The sequence below is a fragment of the Vigna umbellata genome, chromosome 1, assembly GCF_029865625.1.
Source record: "Vigna umbellata cultivar VRB3 chromosome 1, Vumbellata_1.0, whole genome shotgun sequence".
NCBI classification, from domain to species: Eukaryota; Viridiplantae; Streptophyta; class Magnoliopsida; order Fabales; family Fabaceae; genus Vigna; species Vigna umbellata.
In genome coordinates this window covers 41,931,184-41,954,811 of record NC_142165.1, presented here as the reverse complement: position 1 = coordinate 41,954,811, position 23,628 = coordinate 41,931,184, and the positions used below count along the sequence as shown (strand labels likewise).

Here is a 23,628-nt window from a genome sequence, read left to right as displayed (position 1 = left end):
ACTCTCATGAGTTGTTGCATATGAGGTTGTCGTGAAAAAGAGATAAGTTGACTAAGTTGTTGAACAACAAAAGCAATACGAGACATCGTATTTGTGAGATAGATTAACCTTCCAAGGTGTCCGAGAGAGGAGGGATAACAATAATTAAGGTTGAGTTTTTTACGAGATAAAAAAATAAAGAATAGACGTGGTTAGAAAGATGATCGAAAAAAGAGATCAAAGTGACCATGAGAGAATCAGAAATATTCAATTTGATACATGATAAAGTTTGATAGAATACTCAAAAGAAGAACTTTCAAAAGAAATTTTTTTATTATCATTAAAGAGAAAGAGATCAATATAAAGGGGAACAAAAAAAAATTATATATACAAAAAAAAATCAAACATAAATAATTACAACAAGAAAAACAAAAGTAGAAATCTTTTATTCCTCTGTTAAACCTGAGTATAAATCATTGATGTTGTGAATTATATCAAAATTCTAATAACTATCTTCGACATAAAAATATCTTTCAATACAAAATTGAACAAATGAAGAATGCGAATTTTCCTTTATGTTAACAACAAAATGTTTTTTTAATACATGAAGCAACCATATTAATTTTATTTCTATGATATGCATATTAAATTTCCTACGTACATTTTTAATTTATTTGAAATTCATCGTTAAACAAATTTCAAATCGAACACCAATCTCTTTATGTAAACAAGTATCGATCCAGAAACACGTGGTTGGATAAATTATTTTGGAAAATGACCAATACATCGTATATTCTTACCTAGAAATAATTAAAAAAAATCCTTTTAAATAAGAGAAATTTAAAAATAAAAGATCAAATTTGACAATACTAATTCATTTTCTCATTTTTATTTGTATATACAAACTTACTTAACTAGGTTGGAGAACACTTGACTAAATAAAAAAACTAAAATTTGTTTTATATGCCTTTTTGTTTAAAAGGCAAATTAAACCTAAAACTAAACGAATTAAGTTTTATTAATATTTCTTATTAACGCAGACATTTATTTACTTATTTTGTTTTTTATTTTGATCTCAAATAATACATCTCCTTAATCTATCTATTATAATTTATATTCTTTTATTTTCTTATTAAAGTTAAATTACACGAACACTCATAGAAATTTTCAGTTTACACATTAACATCTCTCCTTGTTGTATATGCACTCTACTTTTCTTAATTATTTAATAAATATTTAACTTTTGTACATTGCATTTATCTGTTTAAACAATTTTATAAAAATATGTTCCAGTCTGAAATAATAGGAAGAGCTATCAAGAATAACAAGTGTTAATTTAATTTGGGAAAAAGATATTTTAATATAGATTTTTTAATAATATTTTAACAAAACCCACATATTATTTTTTATTAATTTATTATTATACTAAAATATTTTAAATCTAATAAAAAAATAACACAACGTTAAAATGTTATAAAGAAAATCCGTGTATGATTATCCTTTAATTTATTCTTAATGTTTTCCTTCTTAAAATTTTTTCAAAATCAAAGTGAACGAAGAAAATAGCGAAATTGATTCAGGATCGAAATTCCTTTTGAATATTAGCATTCTCTTTCGTTTTCACTGCTACTTGGTATTTCCATGCTCAGTGTTTACACGGTTGGTGTTGCCAAGCATATGTTCATCAGCTTCCCCAGAAACCATCAAAATCGCTTGCAGAAGTCACTCTTTTGTTGCATGTCCATGAATAATCAAAGGGAAGTTCAAAGTGAAACTGAAAGTCACGTGCATTATAACCATACCGATCCCTCCAAATACGCAAGATGGACTGCAAGGTATGCAACTTTCTTCTTTGTAATTGCATTTTCTGTTTTACATTTCTGTAATTTAACTGCAATTGATGTGTTGTGATGTTATCTGGGTTTCAGGGAGAGCTTCCAATTTTTGTATGCAAGGCCTTGGCAACGAGTCAATGATTTTTACTTGGACATTGTCCGTGCCAACTTGTCTCTCTCACTTCTCTTCGGACCCCAGGTAGGCAATTTTGAAAATTTACTACTTGTAGTATCTGAACCCTAATTTCTGATTCTGATAGGTTCAGTGTAAAATGGAATGTTTGCAATCTTATGAATGGTTAGGGGTGTGTATGTGTGAGTACTGTCTTTAACCATTTATATGTTAATTCATGGCTTTCTATCAGACAATTCTTGACCACAATGACACTGGAATTGCAGCACTTTCTGATCAGAGTGAGTTGGAAAGTGTTGCATCTGAGGATCGCTCTGGGAGATGGGCGAGGACGACGTTCAAAATTATTCTTTCGTATCACGGGGGTTCATTTGATGGGTGGCAAAAACAACCAGGCTTGAACACTGTCCAAAGGCAAGTTGCTCTTCTTACATTTACAGCTTCTGAAGTTTTGTGCCTATTGCAAATGGAACGTCTTACCATTAGTTGGATGGAGTACCTTTTGTTATTACAGATTTATGAAGTATATCATTTGCGGCTTTTGTCACATATAAGATGCCTTTAACAACTAGCTTTCTCTTTTTGTATTTTGTTGCCTGTGTATATAAAATATCCATGAATATTAGTTGATCTTTAGAATGCATATTGAGATAGGTACGTGACACAATTGAACATGGTAAAAGTGTTTCCTTGTCTTCTCCTTTACTGCTTCATGCTCGCCATCAGTTTATCTTTTTATTGGATGATAATTCTGCTTCTTGCTCTTGTACTCATTTGTTCACACAGCATTGTAGAAGTGTCACTTGGTAAATTTGTTGATGAAAAGAAAACACAACTGCTCAAGGATAAAGGTTTGCCTATTGAAGGTTGTGCTGTTGTTGCTGGTCGTACAGACAAAGGTGTGACAGGCCTTCAACAAGTCTGTTCTTTCTGTAAGTAAATTCTCTGTTATGAGCAATTATTTTCCCGTGTCCAAGACTTTGTAAACATGAACTGTCGCACACTCTCATTTCAGTATGCAAGAACTAAGAAGATAAATCTGGAGGCCCAAAGGATTTCCTATAAGTGCAGTATTTGTGTCTAAGATTGTTTGGTACTATTTGACCTCATGTTTATGCACTTATAGTTGTACAAATAGCAGCAGGCATTTTGATTTGTAAATTTCTTACATCAAATATGTTAATATCTGACTTCATTTGATACCGTCTCTTTGATGCCTAGATGTCTATGATGTCTTTGGTTGGTTAAATTTAACATTCACACGTCCTTACTCAAAACGTGTTGTTGCTGAACAAGCGGCATCTGGGACCACCAAAAGGACTACTGAGTGTGATTCTGTTCTTCGTCCAATCTGATTGGGTACTTTCTGCCTTGGTCTGGCAGAATTTTATTGGATTGCTTGTTTCCTCACAGTGGGTTCCAGTGATATGGGAAACTCTTTGTACGCTGTGTGAACTTGGATGGTTAGGTTACTCTGTTTTCTAGAGGCAAAATAAATCATAGTTGAAACTAGAGATACTCTTTTTTACTTTTTTCTGGTGAAGATTTAAATTTTTGTGGAAATTTCTTCTGCTTGATATGGTTCTTGTAAGTCTGTTGTCTACAGTATGGATAGTTCTTTATAGGTTATGCGAGATCTATTAATTTGGTTCTTCTAATGAATACCAAGCTTGGACGCAAGTCCAAGTGCACCAGAAGCTTAACTGAAACCATAAAGGAAGAAAGAAAGAAGTTATCACCTGCATCAAGTCAAACGGTAGACAGGGACTATAAGAACCTTGATTGAAATCATTTATAACATAAATACAACTAATGCCTGATATCGAATTTTGAAAGGACCAAAGAAATCCTTTCTTAAATTTTTCAGTGATATCATGTTCTTTATGTATAGAAGTAAGAAGAACACTGAAAAATTCTTGCATTGGCACAATTTAAAGGATTATAGGAAATAGCGCTAATCATGCTGAGCCATATTTTTCAATGTATTAAATTAGTATTAAGCCATGTAAGGAAAGAAAACTTTCGGAAGTTACATGATCTTTTTCCGAAATAGTGAGGCATGCAGGGTAGTGGGTGAGTGGGTTCTTTTCTAGCATGCTTTGGCTTTGGTTAAGCTTTTTTGCCCGTGATCTAGTGTTCATTATACACAGATACTTGGAAGAAGGATGTTAAGCCTAGAGATATTGAAGATGCTATCAATCAAGCAGCTCTAGGAAAACTTAGAGTCGTATCAGTTTCTGAGGTAATATCCTTTTTGGGAAATCTGCAATGTGAAGCTAATATTTGATATCAGTTGCCTTGAATCCAAATTGTTAGATATATTATATCTTTTATCTTTTAGTTAGTTTGTTATTATTTCTCATTTGTATTTTGGGCTTAGCCCATATTTCTTCTATTATAAATAGAGAACCCTATGTATGTATTTTACACAAGGGAGATTAATCTAAATATAGTTTTTCACTATATTCAACATGGTATCAGAGCAGGTTCTCTGATCTTCTTCCAGGGTCTCTGCTGTCTGCCGGCGGCCGGCAGCCCCTAAAATCTCATTGGGCAGTCCATTTTTCTTCTTAAATCTCTGCCACAGTCAGCACCCATCCATCATTGATGAGGATTTAGTGTAGTCCCTGCAGTTTTGTAGCTCTTAACTTTCAGCTACCACTGTTGATCCCGTCACTCATCCATCATTGATTGGGAATCAGTCCTTGTAGTTTGTCATTGTCCACCACTGCTCTTCTTCATCCACTTTTGAAGTTGAAGTTTCACAAGCTGCTGTTAGTCCATCTATGTTTGCCTCACACTCTTGAAGACAAATCATCTAGTTCAATACTGAGTTCATCTATTCCAAGCTTAGTTCATACAATTTGTATGCTCCAGCTTGAGGGGGAGTGTTAGATATATTATATCTTTTATCTTTTAGTTAGTTTGTTATTATTTCTCATTTGTATTTTGGGCTTAGCCCATATTTCTTCTATTATAAATAGAGAACCCTATGTATGTATTTTACACAAGGGAGATTAATCTAAATATAGTTTTTCACTATATTCAACACAAATGAAAAAGAAACCAAGCGAAAACATGGCTTGCTGAATTGAGTTCTTTGTTGTTCATACTTGATGGAATAGTTATTCTTATAAGATATGACTTATTGTAGGTATCACGCGCATTTCATCCGAATTTCTCTGCCAAATGGAGGCGTTACCTTTATATATTTCCACTCACTGATGGGTACAGGGACCAAGGTAATGACAATGTGGAGTCACGTGACATTTCTAGATATAATGAAATTCATGATTCTTCCAGAAAGGACGAGATAGAAAATCAAGAGAAATCTTATGTCTTCAGCATAAGCAAGGTAAACCGGCTTTTGCGAAAATTAGAAGGAAAATTGCTATCCTACAAGATGTTTGCTCGTGATACAAAAGCTTCAAGAAATGAGTAAGAGCTTAATCCTTGAATTTCCAACACAGCTCACTTCATCATCTCATTCGTCTTCAGTGCACATTATAGAAACTACCACATAATATTTTGGGGAGGGTGGCAAAACTTAATGGTCGTGTAACTATTATTTGGCATTGAGTCTTAAATTTTTTTTATTGTTTCGGATGAATCATACTTAAGTTGTAGCTTTTAGTCCGTGAGAACTTTTCAATCTAACATCAAAGCCTTTATAGCCAAGATCTCTAGCATTCAATTCTTGCTTTTCTCATTCTTATAAAATAAGTCTCATTTCAGCACTAAGTAGGTGGGTCTATGTATTGTCCATGTACCAAGGTTGAAAGGGCTCTTGCAAGAGGGAGCCTGTTATAAATATAATATAAAAAGCATTCACGTGTCTTCCCTCAAAAGTTTAAGCTTGTGATTGTTGTTTCATGAGACGACTTACATATTTGCCTGGGGTTACCATGAATTATAAGAGGGGAATTGCCATTCATTGAATTGGCTGATGACTGTCATTCCATTTCAGTGGTCCACCGACTGAGTGTTTTGTTTACCATGCTCGAGCTATGGAAGTCAAACTGCCAACAGCTGTGAGTGCCATGTTACCTTTTTTTTGTCTTTCCTTTACCTCTTTCTTTTGTTGCCTAGAATTGTTATACTTAAGTGAAATTATTTCAGCTCTTGTGGCTGTTGGTTATGCGTGGTTAAGCTTGTGGATGTGTCTTGCTCCTGATTGGCAATATTGCTTGGCATAAAGCTTGCTCCAATAGAGTAGAGGAGGGGTGAATTCATTTGGTTTCTAGCTTAGCTTTGGATTTATTCTCTAAAGTGATTTAGGAAGAAACATGTTTGAGAAACAGAGTTTAATTCAAATCATATTCATTAACCATGTCATGAAAAATCAATTATTCATCACATTATTCCTCAGAATAGCCAGGGAAAGTGTATGGGAAATAAGGGCGAGCTGAGTTTTAACTATATTTGGCATAGGCATCATTAAATCCTTTTATAATATTTTATATAATATGGGAATCTTCTGAGATGTTATCTGTTTTAATCAGATTTATATCTTCTAGAAATGTTAGAAAAGGACTTGAGAACCTTTTGTTCATTCATCAGGTTCTCAATGGTTCTATAACGTTTCCTTCAAGTACACACTATGAAATATATAATGGAATCTTGTTAATCAGCTGAAGACTGTATCATATTACTTCCGTTAGAAGTCTTGGCCATTTAGCTCATTCTGAATTGAAGTGAAATCAACTAAAAAAATGTTAATTTGGTCAATCAGCCTCCTACTAAATGTGCTAATATTTCCTAGGATATCCGTTTGGTTGGATTTACTGTAACATGCAAGTTATGCAATTTTATCTATGGCTTTCAATATTAACAGATTTCATTTGTTCAGAATATATTTAGTTACTCACATGATTAATATGCCCTTGACTTTCTCTTCACTTTCTTTTCAAGCATGTATGTAGTTTTAGCAAATATGGGTTTCCAGTGGTTTTCCCATAAATATATTAAACATGTCAAAAAGTACCAATGAGTAGAGTTTTATGCTGTTTGGCTGAGTTCCTGTGATTTTTACATGTGTCCATATTGCATCTTCTGAGATCTCTTTCAAATCATTTGTCCCCCTTAGTGTCAAAAATGTAATTCAACAATCACGTCTAGCTATGATTTTACTCAGAGTCCTTAGTTTTACTGTGTACTTTGGTTGTTGAGAACAGAGCTGTATTTATGCTTGATTTCACTCGTGGTATTTTTAGGACTGTGGTGAAGAAACAAAGGCTATGTGTGTTGAGCTGGTAGCTAATCGCTTTCTAAGAAAGGTAACTGCTGTGCAAATTTTGCTTTCGATTTACGAAACATGTGAATGGTTTTGGCTTCTCATATGTATCACTAAAATGTAGATAATCAAATTTATTGATGTAAATATGAAAAGTAAAGCATCACAAGTTTATTGCAACGTTAATGTAACTTAATATGAATAGAAGTTGAGACGATAGCATAGCTTGGAGTAACACCTTTATCGTTCTAAATATTGCCGTGTTGATTTTCAACACAAATGAATCAATTTAAAGGAGAACAACACTTTTGTTCTACCCATACATATACATACAGACATATATAGACACACACGTATAAATATATACTAGAAAATGATAAAAATTACTCCAAATTAAGAACATTCATATTTAACAATAAAAAGTCATAGGTTTCCAAGTCAAGTAAGTACCTACAAAATTCAATACAATTATTTTATATTGGAATTATCAATCATCATCTTCTAAATCAAAATCAAAGTCTTTATCATTTTCACTATTATTAGGTCTATATATTTCAATTTTGCAATCAATGCATAGCGCTACGTTAGGAAAAATTCATATTGGCTAGAGGTATTGTGAAAATAAAGTATATTGGTGAAGACAATATTCACCTTATAAGTTAATTTTGTAAGATTAAATTGAACTTAAACTACTTTAAAACGTGGTATTGAAAAAAATTAAATTTCGGTTGACTAGAGATATTCAGAATAAAATATATAAATGGAGATAATCCACCTAACATGTCTTATAAGATTTTGTAGGCTGGAGTTAGCCTAAATATCTTAGACATACTGTAGCTTTAACATTATTTAAAACCCTGCTTTATATATATATATACTTCTGCCTATAAAAGTGTTTTAATTCCCTAATAGTGGAAAATGTCATGGGTCTGCTTTCCGGCACATAGCTTGTCTTCAATAATCCTGTTATGCCCCATAGTGCTTGCTAAGTATCATTCTCTGGTGTTTTCCTGTAAAAATCATAGTTTTAGTTCCTTTCATAGAATAATTGGCGTGCTAGATTTGAGCTAAAACTAGCTACTTCTGTGTCGTGTTTTTATTTATTTATTTTCAATTGCTGGCTTGGTTGGAGCTAATCATATTATTATAGATGGTTCGGGTGCTTGTGGCAACCTCAATTAGAGAAGCTGCTGCTGGTGCTGAAGATGATGCCTTGATAAAGCTCATGGATGCCACGTGTAGGCGTGCTACTGCTCCTCCAGCACCCCCTGATGGTTTATGTCTAGTTGATGTTGGGTATACTGAATTTGACCCTCAAAAGTGCTTCATTCTGATAGAGTAAAGCCTTGTGCCTTCTACTTCCCATTCCTAATCACATTTACAGTGTCAGTCACACTTTCTGATTTTTAATCCAAGCTGCATTTTAATGCAATATTTTGCAATTAGATCCTCCGCCATGAAGCTGCATTTTAATGCAATATTTTGCAATTAGATCCTCTGCCATGAAGCTGCATTTTAATGCAATATTTTGCAACTAGATCCTCCGCCATGAAGCTGCACTAGATTACTTTTAAAAGTTGGCATTTTGGCTCGACTTTCTTATACATTTAGACTTTTTTATTATTATTGTTTTACACATGCAGCTGCAATTGTAGCCTCTTATATATATATATATATATATATATATATATATATATATATATATATATATATATAGCTGGGATAGTCTACTTGATAAAATGCACGAGTGTTAACGGTTTAATATATAACTAAAAGAATAAACCTCTAATAAAAACATTTTTTTTAGTGTTATTTTAATTTTTTTAATTCATTTTTTTAAAATTTAATTTAATAAAACTCACTCATTACCACCAATCATTTGAAACATGTATAAAAACGATTCTAGCTTAATCATCGGTCTCAAGCTCGAATTCTGGGTATGCAACTCAGAAGGACAAATTTGTCACTCTTATTGATCATACTGGGATTGGGTTAGTCTCATGTAAAAAATACATATAATCTCATATAAGGGTAATGCAAATTAACAATGTTAACAAATAAAAAAAAATTAAAAATAGTTATTTACTATATATATAGGTGGTTCTTGATGGAATAATAATGTAAAACATAATATATTTTTTCTTCACATAAAACATTACACATAAAATTAATGTCTAAACAAGAAAAAAATGCACATATATTTTTGAGTAACAAATAAACAACATAACATTATAAAACTAAATAAATAATAATTTGTATTTTTAATCCTATATGTAGTATATGTTTTAATTGTAACTTAGTCTGTATAAACTATTTTTTTGTTTTATAAAAGCCATGTCTAACTTCCTAAAACTAATTATTGTTTTTTTAGTGTCAAACGCTTGCTAAGATTATCGGTATGTGGTATGACTTGTGATGGAACATGTACAAGATGTTGTAGTCGTCAAAATTCACTAATTTTGGAAGGTAATAACAAACGCAAACTAATAAAGGGTTTGACACTCTGCAACAGCAGACAAAATTTCTATTAGAGTTTCGAACAATGCTTAAAATGGCGCTGACAATAGTCACATCTCGTTATAGTTATATGTACACTTAGGTTTACTAAATTGTCTCTTGGAAAGAATCAAAACCAACTATATAAACAGAAAACTTGGGGGCCAATACAAGAAGTTGGATTGAATTTATCTTGAACATCAATTTTTTTCTGAGCTGGTGAATACTTTGAAGTGTTCACAAGGAAAAAAAAAAGGATGTCAAGGTTGGTTCAGGAGAAGAAGATAGGTGCAGGACGTGTGGTAGCAGTGGCAATTGAAAATAACAAAACAAGCCAATATGCAGCAAAATGGGCTGTTGATAATCTTCTTCCCAAAGAACAAGCGCTCTTACTGCTCCATGTTAGACAGAGAGCATCTTCCATTCCTACACCAAGTAATCATCGAACCTAAATTTCATATAATTGATTGCTCTATGCCTATATGTATTTGTCTGAAATATAGAAGGCCAATTTTGTGACAATATCTGCACAGTGCATTGGTGGTTTAATATAATTCAAATTTATTGTTATGTGCACCATGAATTGCTCTTTTTGCAAGAGATATTTTGTGACACATAGGTGACTTGAATGATTTTGAATACAGCGGGAAATCTTATACCTCTTGATGGCAACGATGATGTGGCTAGAGCATACATGCAACAGATGGACAACGAATCTAAAGAACTTTTCGCTTCGTTTCGGGTCTTCTGCAATAGAAAAAGTGTTAGTTCTGACACATAATTGCTCCTTTCATTTCGTGTGTTCATGCCATTAAGAGGACTTGCTTTTAATGAAATGAGATTCAGTTTTGTTGTTCGGAATCTGATTTTTTTACTCTAAATTCGTTTCGTTTTCAATGTTTTTCTTCTCGATTCAAAACAGATACAATGCAAAGAGATCTTACTGGATGACGTAGATATAACCAAGGGATTAATAGAAGGTATTTCTAAATACGCCATCGAGCTTCTGGTACTTGGGGCACCTTCAAGGAGTGGTCTTGTAAGGTAAGAATTCCCTACTCAGCAAACACTAATTCAAACGAGTTTGCTTGATCTCGACCAATATAACAAACATTAGCAAAACAATATTGCAATTACAGCAATGGTTAATTGGATAAAGAGGAAAAACACATTGTATGAATTTGACTTTGTTTTAAGATCTTATTGAGAGACTTTGGCGTAAGAAGATTAGGTACAACTATGATAATAATACAGAATTCTAATATTTTAAAATTTTATTTATTGCAGAAGATTTAGGACATCGGATGTTCCAAGTCTTGTGTCGAAAGGGGCACCACCATTCTGTACTGTGTACATAATTTCCAAAGGAAAAATCGCATCGGTGAAAACTGCTACTGCTAAACCTCCACCACGTAACAATACACTGCAGCCGCAGCAATCTCTTCAAACTCCTGGCAGAATGGACCCACACCTAACACGCAATCCTGCCCTAGCACGACGTATGCGAATTTCTCTTTTAATCCTCTTTGTCTAAAATTTTCTAATTTTTGGTAACATTGTTCATAAAACACTGGATTCGTATGTATATATGACAGCATCAATGGAGAAGGTACCCTACATTGTCCGCCAGCAACCAGCAGATGAAGACGATATAATGTAAGTACCACGTGAATCCATAGTTGGAGTGACATAAAGTTATTATGAAAAAAACATAGCACACTTCAATTTCATAATATATAGATACACAAGCAACCCATCCATTTTAGGAAATTTCTTTCACAGTACAAAAGAAAACCAGAAATCATTCATGATGTGATTGGAGTAGAAACCTTGCATGTTCAAATTTCAAAATCAAATAAGCTGTAATAACTTCATTTCCATTTAAGGAGAACAAGAATGCTAATTACCAACTTCAATGTGTTCTACAATGGAGATGTACATGAGAGTTTGAGATTGATGATTATTAAGCTTCAGAAAGATTTCAGGGCTTACTGAGAGGACTAACTTGATATTCTGTTGACAGATCACCCTTTACAAGACCTGGTAGAGGAGGAAGTTACAGATCATACGAGTCCTCCATCGCTGACTCTGATATTTCATTCGTGAGCAGTGGAAGGCCTAGTGTTGATAGGATGTTCCCTTCAATGTATGATGATATGGACTCTTGTATAAATCCCCGGCTTTCAACAGGCTCAGATTTTGATATGAGAAGCTATGGCTCTTCATTCTCAGGAGCCAAATCAATTGATCATGGTGACTACTCATTCAGTTCACAAGACAGTGGGACATCAATGTCATCGTCCATATTTTCAGCCTCAGTAAGAACTATATATATATATATTATAATCAATACGCCAAAACAATCATGATTGGTTTTCTAACTGTTTCAAGACCAAGATTTGACAAATATCTTCACTAAACCATAGGATGAAGTGGAAGCTGAAATGAGGAGACTGAAGCTAGAACTGAAGCAGATGGAAATGTACAGTACTGCATGCAAGGAAGCTATGACAGCTAAGCAAAAGGTACCTTACAAATTTTTATTTAGTCCAAACATGCAAATTCTAAGAATACGACTGCCATCTCATGGAATTGATAAATGTAATCTATTAAATATGTACTGACTTATTAGCACTATTCTCCAAAAGGCACTAGAACTTCAGCGTTGGAAAGTGGAAGAACAAAGGAAAATGGAAGAGGCACGATTAACTGAAGAAACAGCATTGTCAATGGATGAGAAGGAGAAAGCAAAATGCGTAACTGCCATGGAAGCAGCAGAAACATCTCGAAAAATTGCAGAGTTGGAAGCACGAAAGAGAATGACTGTAGAATCTGGGCATAAGAAGACTACAGATATGTTTTCACACTGTCCCGCCAGGTACAGAAGGTACACTATAGAGGAAATAGAAGAAGCAACGAATTTATTTTCGAACTCTCTCAAGGTCGGTGAAGGTGGTTATGGGCCAGTCTATAGATGCGAACTAGATCACACACCAGTTGCAGTGAAGATATTGAAACCAGATGCAGCTCAGGGACAAGCACAGTTTCAGCAGGAGGTATGGAAAACGAGAACAGAAACTTGTACATGATCTATGTCCAATAGAACCTTTATTATCGTGTTTCTATCCCTTGTCATTTGAGGTAATCAATGGACTATGGCTGAATGAATGTCTTTTGAATTTGGTGCGTGCAGATTGAAGTGCTAAGTAGCATAAGGCATCCAAATATGGTTCTTCTCCTTGGAGCGTGCCCAGAGTTTGGCTGCTTGGTGTATGAGTATATGGCTAATGGAAGTTTGGATGATTGCCTATTTCGGAGGGGCAACAAAAGAGCTCTTCCCTGGCAGCTGAGATTCCGAATTGCTGCAGAGATTGCAACTGGGCTCCTCTTCCTACACCAGACAAAGCCAGAACCACTTGTGCACCGTGACTTGAAACCTGGGAATATTTTGCTTGACCGTAACTTCGTGAGCAAGATCAGTGATGTGGGATTGGCCAGGCTTGTTCCGGCTTCAGTTGAAGATAGTGTCACACAGTATCGAATGACATCAACTGCGGGAACTTTCTGTTACATTGACCCTGAGTATCAGCAAACGGGCATGCTGGGAACCAAATCTGACATTTATTCATTGGGGATCATGCTTCTACAGATAATAACAGCAAAGCCACCAATGGGTTTGACTCACCATGTCGAAAGAGCTATTGAGAAGGGGACTTTTGCGGAGATGCTTGACCCAGCCGTTGAGGACTGGCCAATTGAACATGCCTTGCGTTTTGCCAAGCTTGCCTTGGCGTGTGCAGAAATGAAAAGAAAAGATAGACCTGATCTTGCAAAGGTTGTATTGCCCGAGCTCAATAAACTCAGAGACTTTGCTGAAGATAACATGCCCATGATGATGATGTTCGGTGCTCCCACAGGATTCGGTCAAAGGAGCAACTACAACTACTCAAACTACCCCATTTCCTCAGCTCAAGTGAGTCACTGTCATTAGTTACTTTTTGTTTCTTTAGCTTATATTATGGCCACTAACATCATATGTTTATCTCGTAGAACTCCATGAGTGACGGCTCAACGTCAGGAATGTCCGGATACGAAACCCACTCAAGCTCACATGATTAATATGCAATATGCACTTCAACGCCTATCTTAGTTTATCCTAGAGAAACTTACAAGTGTATCCACCATGTCTGTCACAGCCGATTTTTGTGAATATATAAAATACGTGGCTTGTCCTATGTAGCTTACAATTTGATTCAACTTAATGCACAACTACAGTTCTTTTAAGGATTAACCTCGTTAAATGTACTAAAGGACAAAACACTTAAAAAGAATTTTGTTAGGGTTTTAATCAGAATAAACACAAGTCATGTTTAGCTTCTTTTTTTGGGTGAAGGTTGCCTCTACTTTATTCCTTAAATTGCGCCTTACTAAAATCATAGTTCATATTCAGTGGCAAATGCATAAAGGGCACGAACAGTCGAATAGGACGGACAGCATTAAATCATCTCATTCACGTTGAATACAAGTAATAAAATAATAAGAACCGTGGGAAAAAAGATAATCTAGCTAGCGACACCAATTGATCCATATAACAATCCAAGCCGGTTAGAATCATGTCAAGTTTTTATTACTGTATCTAACACGAGCTCTTAATACAAGAATTACAAACAAGCCTCTAATAACCAATGTAGCAACTACGACTAAAAGCAAGGAGCTACTCCCATTTTCTTGCACTGATATTTGGGATAAAATCAAATGAGATTAACTGATTTTACGATAAAATTGTGTGAAGAAATAGGAATGTACGAGACTAATTATCAAAATTTCATTCAAACTTTTAACTTCCAAGCACTGACGATAAGGTGATTACAACTAAGCAGCACCACAAAATCATATCCTTCAGGCAGTTGAGCCAACTAGTTCATTCAACCTGTTAGCTCAGTACCAACTTCTGCGGCGGCTGCATTTGAAGAGGACAGCAAATCAAATAACTTACAAAATCAAACAAAAATGTTTAAAGAAACTATTATGACAGGAAAATCAAGAATATTTCCTTAACGTGTGGGTTTAGAAACTCCCATAATACATTAGCAAGGATGCCCCATGCTATCAGCAATAGGACTATTCTTATTTTCATGCATTCTACAAGATCACTGAGGAATGCCTCTGTTTACAGACTTGCCAGCAGCCCTACATCTTCTACACGGCATTTTGACATAACGCAAGCACCTAATGATTTAGTTAACTACAGTCTAATAAGAAGTCTTCCATGACAGTGTCGCCGTACTCATGAGCAGTGGGAAAAAATTAGTTTTATACCAATCATTTCGTTCGTGATCATGGGAGTATTGAGCACTATATCCCAAAAATCAGCTTAATTATAAATCCTACATCACACACATGAGCATCTGATGACCTATCACACCAAACTTACTAACAACTGAAGCGCAAGGAACTAGACACTACATTTCTGTATGTGATCCAAACCCTGATTCTACGAGCCAAAATTTGTAGATATTTCAACTTCTATATCATGATTCTAAAAGTATTTCGTACCAAAATTGTTCTGAAGCAACTCCAACCAACAAGGAATATAATTTTTAAGCCCATTGATAGGGACATTAATATTTTCAAGATTAATAAATTCTTACCATTGCCAACTCTTCCTCATGTTTTGGAATAAATGCAGTATCAACTTTTCCGTTTTTGAAATCCTGCAATACGATGAAAAAATGACATATAGTAAATTTAGTCGTTTAAACAGACTTCTGACCAACAGAAAATATTGCTAAAGGATACATGCTACCAAAAGTACATAAAAGGCACACTAACCTCTATGTCGAGGATAAGTTTATGATAATCAATTGTGGTAGGAACTCCTGTATCAAGACACAAATTGTTAATTTAATCGAACTTAAAAAAAAAGATCTAGAAAATCAGGTTAGTTATAAATCCTACATCACACACACAAGAGCCTCTGCTCTGAGCCATGACCTACCACACCAAACTGACTAGCATCTGGTGTGTAAAAGGATCTAGACTGTAACAATATATTTCCATCTAAACCCAGATTCTGCGAGCCAAAAAATTAAGTATTGCAAGAACTGCAGCATCGTTTTAAAACTCAAGGGTTTAAAATTGGAGATCTTTGAAACAGAGTTAGTTCAATGGATTGATTTCTGGAACCCGAAAACTGCACCTCATGAATCTGTTTCAAACAACAGAAAACGAGGATTTGGTTCTTTATCTTTGTGCAAGCATATTGACCAGGGAGAAAATGACAAGTATTAGATTGTTTCAGCCTATTTAGGCTTCAGCATGCAATGGACCTACAGCAAGCACAGGTATTTAAAACAAAATTGAACTTGGTTTAAAATAGAATCAAGATCATCTTCAGATTCTTTTTAAAACTGAAGTGTTTTAACTTGGCAATCTTTATGACAAAGTTCAAATGATATCCTTTGGGTTAGTAAACTGCACCTCCTGCAATTTGTTTCAAACTACAGAGGGTGAGGACCTAGTTCTTTAATGATGCAAAGGAAAAGTAATTAATTGTTTTGGGTCTTTTTCGGATTCAGGGATGCAACAGACACCAAGTATAGATATTTGACAGAATACTCACAATCATAAAAATCAAATTAATTTACCTGTGATAACTGTGTCATCAAGAGCCCTTTTCATGCGTTCAATGGCTTTTTCTCTATTTGGAGCCCATACAATCAGCTACAAAAAGTTCACAAAGCCAAGACAAGAGTGAGTTTGAAACAAATAGCACACTTTACATATAGTTCGGGGTAGTATCACATCTAAGCCTCCTCACAACATAAATTGAATATAAATTGAAACTGGCATTTAGAATGTATTACATCCCGTTCATTTGATATTTTGAGCCTCTTTTATTTTTGTAATCCATTATAACACTCTCCACTTCCGTGGGGAAAAATGACCAATTACAAATCACATACCAATAGGTAATACATTCTCCTTTTAACAAATTCAGTAAATTTAATTTATACTTATTATAACGTGTCATTTCTTCAATCCAAAAGCCCAGACATCAAGAAAAGAAGCCCGAATAAAATGCAGTTGGGTTTTCAAGGAAAAGAGCATGACAAATATATTTTTGTATTATATATTAAAGTTGTTATTAATTACATTGAAAAGTATAGCTAAGAAATTTATATACACAGGACAGAAAGAGGTTTACACATATTTGATGTCATAGGGATCAAACATAAATTATCTAGTATAACAATCCAGGGTAGGATGATAAATCAAAGCTATAAAAGAGAACAAATAGGCTCACCTTTCCAAGAAGGGAGTCATAGCTTGGAGGAACAACATAATCAGGATAAACATGGCTATCCATTCTGACAAATGGACCTCCAGATGGCAAGTATGCTGTAATTCTACCTGTTATTTGAGGAAGAAGTTTCCTTCAATCAATAAACTTTCTAAATAAAAGATTGAAAAAACCATAAAATGCAAGCACTTGGCACAACAAAATTCAAATGATGGAGAAGTTAATTGACCAAATGATCTAAAATATGTATGAAATCTATTGCACTCTAAGTAAGCATTAAGCTGTGATTTTGTTTATTTCTGACATAAACGTGCATAAATACATCAAGACTAGGATACCTGGCCCTGGTCTAAATCCCTTAAAAGCATCTTCTGCATTGATACGACATTCAATAGAGTGTCCTCTGAGCACAATATCCTCCTGTAGAAAAAAAAAATAAAATAAGAGGAAGATTCTAAAGAATTAAAAGTCAAATATACATGTATTACCTGTTTGACTCTAAGTTTTTCTCCCATTGCAACACGAATTTGCTCTTCTATCAAATCTGTTGAGGAAATCATCTCTGTCACGGGATGCTCAACCTGACTCAAAAGAATAAAATAATGGAAATTATTCACAAAAATATTGAAAATTTCCTAGGTTTCATTTCATATAAAACAAGTAATGACATAAATTAGTTTGAACCTGGATACGAGTGTTCATCTCCATGAAGTAAAAGGAACCCCTTTCATCCAAAAGGAACTCCACTGTTCCAACACCTATGTAACCAATAGATGCAGCAGCTGCAACCGCTGCATCTCCCATTGCCTTTCGCAACTCAGGGGTCAGGGCTGGAGATGGTGCTTCTTCCAGCAGTTTCTGATTACGCCTCTGCATGAAAAAAAACAACAACACCATTAACAGAATTCATTATGGGTACAACATAAACATAAAAATAGAAACTAAATCAAAACAATTTGTCACACGTATCTGCAATTTATTATCAAGCAATATGAGATATACATAGGAAACTCCATAGTGAACAAAAGTATAATTGAAAAAACCATAAAAGAATCATTGTGACAGTGACGGCAGTTGCTTCAATTATTGCCTATAACATTACTTTAGTTTTTCACAGTGCAGAGTTATAAAAACAAAATAAATACTCTAGTCAGAAATGCAAGCCATACATATTTTAATTACTTTATGTTCAGTTTTTTATCATTAGTTCGCCTATGTCAGAAATTACAAGTTTGAAAATACAGTAATTATGTTCAATATCATTTTACATAATTTTGGAAAATTAAGCAGACAGATAGAAATGAAGTTCAGTTTGCAGTACCTGGATGCTGCAATCACGTTCTCCAAAGTGAACAACATTACCATATTTATCTGCAAGAACCTGTCATCCATGAAGCATAGGGGTGGATTACAACTCCAAACAATCACCAACAATCAGAAAGTATTAATCTTTAAGTAATTCAACAGGACTTAAGCACTTAACAATAATAAATTAATTTTGTAATCTGTAACTCAAATCACACTAGGAATTTGTCAAATCAATTATAAGACTGACTGCTTAGTCAATGACCATCACAACTTTTTCCAACCAGCTTTAGCATATAGCCAGAATATGTGGTTAAATAATTAATTGTGTTATCCATGAAATTTCCACGAGAACAAACTGCAAGAATGAATCAAAGCAAACACGTCAATCACAGTCACAAACGAGAATCAAAGACGCGAACAAGAACAGAGACAAGAATTGGCTGAAGAACCAGCACCGATTGTGAAACCAACCAACAAACACGTCAATCACAAGTGCAAAACCAAACAACGAACACATCAATTACAACTGCGAAACAAAACAATGAACACATCAATCACAATCACGAAGAAGAATAGAGTCGCGAAGGAGAACAAGACGAAGAGATGCGCAGAACCAGGATCATCACGAAAAATAGTTCATGATACCATCTAAGATAAATGGAACTTAGAAGGGAGAAAATAACCATGAATGAATCTGTGTATTATTCAATTACTTAATCAATCACAAGTGCACTGACTTATAAAGGAGTCATTTACTGACAGCTGTCTAATGTTGACAGCTGTACAAATACACAGAAAAAACTTGTACAAAATACAGAGAAAATTCCATAGTATATTACATATAAACTGTTTAACTGTAGTATACTAACACTAACAAACACAAAATAAGGAATTTAAAAGGTTAACAACAGTATAAATTGTGGAATTTTTTAGGCTTCAGACTTTCATTATTGACTGAATTTAGTAAATCAAATTGAATAATGACATTAATAGTATCTACTTCTGGGCCTCCAAGATAACCAGGACCTTTGTATTTTGATGTAAAAAAAATCAATCAATGATTACATTTCTCAAATGCAAAAGTTCAAGTTCTTAAGTAAATCCCAATTCAGGTGTTTTCCACAGATTCCCTTAAAGATAGCATTACCTGGAACTCAATGTGCCTTGGGTTTTGAATGTACTTCTCCAAATAAACCCCATCATTGCCAAATGCAGCGGCGGCTTCACTCTTAGCTTGCTGCAAATAAATCAAATTGAAAAAAGAAAATCACCAAATATGCATGTCTACTCCACATCAACGGGATAAGCTCTACTAGCCTACAACTATTTACAATTAAGAAAATCATCTCCCTTCCATCAGAGTCCATTAAGATGGTCTACAATAAAACAGCAGATTTCAGAACAATTGCTGCAAGAAAGAAACTCCACAAAACCTTGTTCTACCAATTGGCCCCAAGCAAATTACTAAGAAATCTTGATCCATTACATAACTGGAAAATAGATGTGGTAAAAAACTGTCCTCAAGGTGCAAGCCCTCTGGCTTCAGTTTTTTTTCCTTAACCAGATTTTTGCAAAAAGCTGGTTACAGAAATAAGGTGGTTTGAAGGGTTTTTAGGAGATACGCAAAGCTGCTTCTCAAAATAATCAGAAATTTGATTAAGATTTTGACATTTTTAAGAGGAAAAAAGAAACTAAACACACTAAGAAATTTTAAAGTGTTATTGATTTCAAAACTAAACACACTAAAAAATCTGAAAAAATCAAACTCTTGATCATCAAAGTTTCCATACTATAGCTATTACAACAGATAAGAAACTAAAGATTGTAACTAGTTCCATAGTGCAGACAATATAAAAAGAAATACCTGCAACAACTTCACAAATTCATCAGGTTCTTTAGCAAGACGCATGCCACGTCCTCCACCACCAGCTGTTGCCTAAGAAACACCAATGTTGCCAGTTTACAAGACGTTAAACACTCTAAAGAAAAACTTCAAAATTCTCATTTAATCAGAAATGAAATGAATCATTTGGAAACTTGTAGAGACTAAAACTATTTTCTTTTCAATGCACCACAAACTAGAATATACAGGGATCTCTCACGTACCATCACACTAAAGATTGGTCATCTCAAGCATTAAACTAGATATTTAAGGGTGGTCCAATAGACTCAACAAACTTTGCAAGAATAGACTCTGATACTACTTTAGAAAATGGATTTAAATCAAACTCAACCATACAAAACCAACTTCCAAGATAAAATTTTTACCCATTTATATATTAAAATTTGATCACATTTCTAGTTGATGTGAGATTTCCAACAAAAAAAAATCAAAATTGACCATCACTGTAGCTCTATCCATGGCCACAAACAATTACAAAATAACCACAAGAACACATTGTGGTCCTAAGCAACAAGTGAGCATAGAGTTCAATCGTTAGGGTTCTATAGCAATATATAAAGGAAAGCAGAAGCATGTAAAAAAAAGCTGATTTATACAAATGAATATGAGTATTACTACTTTTATCAAGATCAATGTGTTACTGCCCTTTCCATTTTTTGCGAGTCTAATTGAGTCAACTATAACCCAACACCAAGTGTACACTTGGCCAAAGAAAGACTCAACCATAACAATGTTCAACTTACTTTTAGAAACACTGCAAGGAATAAATAACACAGCTAAGCAACTGAAATTGGCAATCATTACTTTGAAATAAATATTCCTGAATCATAAACTCTCCTATTTAAATTTCGCTGAAAATGGGATATGTACACAAGCATACGCCTAAAAAGTTGAATCTATATACATGAAACCCTATATAGAAGAACTTCAAGAAAGTAGTAGAGTTCCAAACAGGATGCAATATGCTATTTCAGCCTGTAGGCTGTAATTACAAAAGTCTGCAGAAGAAAGTCTTTTTTTCTTTTTTTCCCACTTTTACAATATAATCTCACCCTATTATGGTTATAACTTTTCAAATTGAAAATTATTTTAAGGCAGAGTAAAGAAAAGGAAACTCAGACAAGTTCACTTTTGCCTAACCACTCATAACCCAACACTTAAATTAAGGCCTAGAAATGGAGGGTTATACTTGGAGATGAAAATTACTTTTCTCATTGTCACTGTTGGAAAAATACAAGACAACTCAAACACAAATGAAAGTGTGCCAACATAGTAGATACCTCTAACTCAGACATATTACTTTTATGATTCACACACGAGATTATTTTGTATGCATAATGCAAGTGTTCAATGATCTACGTCAATCCAAAAAATTTGAATTATTCAAATAGGCACGAAACTATAAATACAAAATAATAAAGCAATCTCTACCTTGATCATCACAGGGTAACCAATCTCATTTGCCAGCCTGATAGCTTCTTCTGTGCTCTGTTCCATAAATTTAATTCATCAAATTGATGTCACAGAATCTGGTATTGGCCTCCAAATTTAACATTCAAGCTACTTATTAACAAGCCTCTAATAAAATACCTGTAAAAGACCCTCGCTTCCTGGAACAGTGGGAACACCTGCTTTCTTCATTGTTTCTCTGGCAGTTGATTTATCACCCATAACCCGAATACTATCAGGCTGAAAGTTTAAACTAAATATTCAGCATTACCATATAATTTGAAAGGGAAATAATAAAATCATTTTTTGTTTTACAGCTGTATGAAATAAATTATCTAAATATACTAAACAGAGAAAACATTAAAAATTAAGATCAATACATTCAAATAAAATAAAATTTGGAACAATATATAACTTGCAAGCTGCCCTTGGCTTGGCCTAAACTATTAAAATGCTTAAAATCTGAACTCTTCAAGCACATTTTGCATACAGGTTAAAACTACTGTTATTTTAGCCATGTAATGCTTTCAGCAAGCATAGCTCACTAGTTCACTGTTTCTATATATTCTAAAACTTCAATATTTTTATGACTTAGTGTATTTATAGTAATTAGAAATCAAATTACAGGCTTCAAGATAGTTTAAACAGAAGCAAGTTTTAAGATTTATAGGATAGATAGTATAGGACTCATTCAAACCAGGTGAGTCAATCGTAAAACTCTAAATTAGGAAAATCTCAAGACAAAAGGCAAACAAACATGTATTCTACACGCTGCATAGTCTACTCACTTTAGGCCCAATAAAGTTGATTCCATGTTCCCAGCACATTTCAACAAACACAGCATTCTCCGCAAGAAAACCATAGCCAGGATGCAACATCGTGCATTTGCGGCTAATAGCAGCAGACAGAACATTCGGAATCAGCAAGTACCTGAACAGAAAGAACAACAAAAATTACATTAACCACACGCAGATAGGAAAACACAAAACAATCAACCGAAACTAAAAAAATGAAAAGGCTGCCTAACATACGATTCTTTACTCGGCGCTTCGCCAATACAAACAGCTTCATCAGCCAATTTGACATGAAGCGCGTCCTTATCAATGATGGAGTACACAGCCACGCAAGGAATCCCCATTTCACGAGCGGTTCGAATCACTCGAACCGCAATCTCGCCTCTGTTCGCGATCAGGATCTTCTCACCGCTACAAGTCGCGTGAAGAGCACCACAGTGACGCGTTTGGCGCTGTTTGCGAACGTGACTAACCTGACTTACTTGTCTAGGAAACCTCACTCCGTTCGTTCCAGCTATGAAACTGCATTGCGAACTCTTAATCCCTCCCTTCCTCCCAGATAAACCCTAGGTTCGTTGTTTTCCATTCAGATCAGATTGAAATTCAGATTTAGAGCAATGGAACGATATTAAAGGAACAAATTAATCAACGGACATTGTTACTACGAGATTAGGAATTGTGATTTTGCGAGGGAAATGGAAGAAAACGAGAGAGTGCTTACTGAGATGGGAAGAGAAGGCGAGGTAACGGACTTGCACGCGGAGAGTGTGACTTCCATTTCCTGTGAAAAGAAACAGAGAAAGGCAGTGGCGAATGGCGTGTGAGTGAAATATTTATACACAATGGTTGTGAAGAGGTGGTGAATGGAGCGAGTAATGGTTTACCTATTTGAGATGATAGCAATGGTGTGAGTGTAAGAGAGAATGTGTTATTTGTGTTGTGTTGTGATGGGAGTGAATTTTGATGCCTGTGGCGATGGAAACGAGGGAGGTGCCTAATTGAAAGCTCCGCCTAAATCTAAATCTAAATGCAAAAGCTGGTTTAGTTGGACTTTGGCAGTTGGAAGGTGAGGGTGTTCAACTTCTTGCATCACAACCCTTCGTTCAACTTTTATCATTCTACAAAAATGGACTGCTACGTGGTCCATAACAATTGGATCTCTTTCTGATTTCAAGCCTGATTCACTTTAGGATCT

The 23,628-nt window shown here is 34.6% G+C and overlaps 3 protein-coding genes across 3 annotated transcripts; 2 read left to right on the top strand and 1 right to left on the bottom strand.

Annotated features, from left to right (window-relative positions):
• Positions 1 to 1,524: 1,524 nt before the first annotated feature.
• LOC124846273 (Pseudouridine synthase family protein) lies at positions 1,525 to 8,816 on the top strand. Its single transcript, XM_088103164.1, has 9 exons — positions 1,525 to 1,814; positions 1,908 to 2,013; positions 2,180 to 2,361; positions 2,734 to 2,879; positions 4,098 to 4,189; positions 5,102 to 5,385; positions 5,915 to 5,978; positions 7,161 to 7,223; positions 8,331 to 8,816. Exons 1-9 carry the CDS (start codon positions 1,621 to 1,623, stop codon positions 8,520 to 8,522), a joined length of 1,323 nt encoding a protein of 440 aa, XP_087959290.1. The 5' UTR covers positions 1,525 to 1,620; the 3' UTR covers positions 8,523 to 8,816.
• Positions 8,817 to 8,949: 133 nt separating this feature from the next.
• LOC124846938 (U-box domain-containing protein 35-like) lies at positions 8,950 to 14,117 on the top strand. Its single transcript, XM_047324312.2, has 10 exons — positions 8,950 to 10,111; positions 10,321 to 10,439; positions 10,599 to 10,720; positions 10,964 to 11,175; positions 11,272 to 11,332; positions 11,700 to 11,994; positions 12,103 to 12,201; positions 12,325 to 12,732; positions 12,870 to 13,649; positions 13,727 to 14,117. The coding sequence occupies exons 1-10, from the start codon at positions 9,934 to 9,936 to the stop codon at positions 13,793 to 13,795; spliced, it is 2,343 nt and encodes a 780-aa protein (XP_047180268.1). The 5' UTR covers positions 8,950 to 9,933; the 3' UTR covers positions 13,796 to 14,117.
• A 138-nt stretch (positions 14,118 to 14,255) lies between these two features.
• CAC2 (acetyl Co-enzyme a carboxylase biotin carboxylase subunit) lies at positions 14,256 to 23,525 on the bottom strand. Its single transcript, XM_047324313.2, is given in 18 exon segments — positions 14,256 to 14,614; positions 14,616 to 14,636; positions 15,328 to 15,390; positions 15,509 to 15,555; positions 16,324 to 16,399; positions 16,983 to 17,089; positions 17,318 to 17,399; positions 17,468 to 17,560; positions 17,664 to 17,849; positions 18,301 to 18,360; positions 19,435 to 19,524; positions 20,152 to 20,223; positions 21,622 to 21,678; positions 21,781 to 21,879; positions 22,428 to 22,569; positions 22,671 to 22,999; positions 23,155 to 23,214; positions 23,318 to 23,525. Coding segments are annotated over 17 exon segments (1,620 nt in total). The 5' UTR covers positions 23,212 to 23,214; positions 23,318 to 23,525; the 3' UTR covers positions 14,256 to 14,575.
• Positions 23,526 to 23,628: the final 103 nt, after the last annotated feature.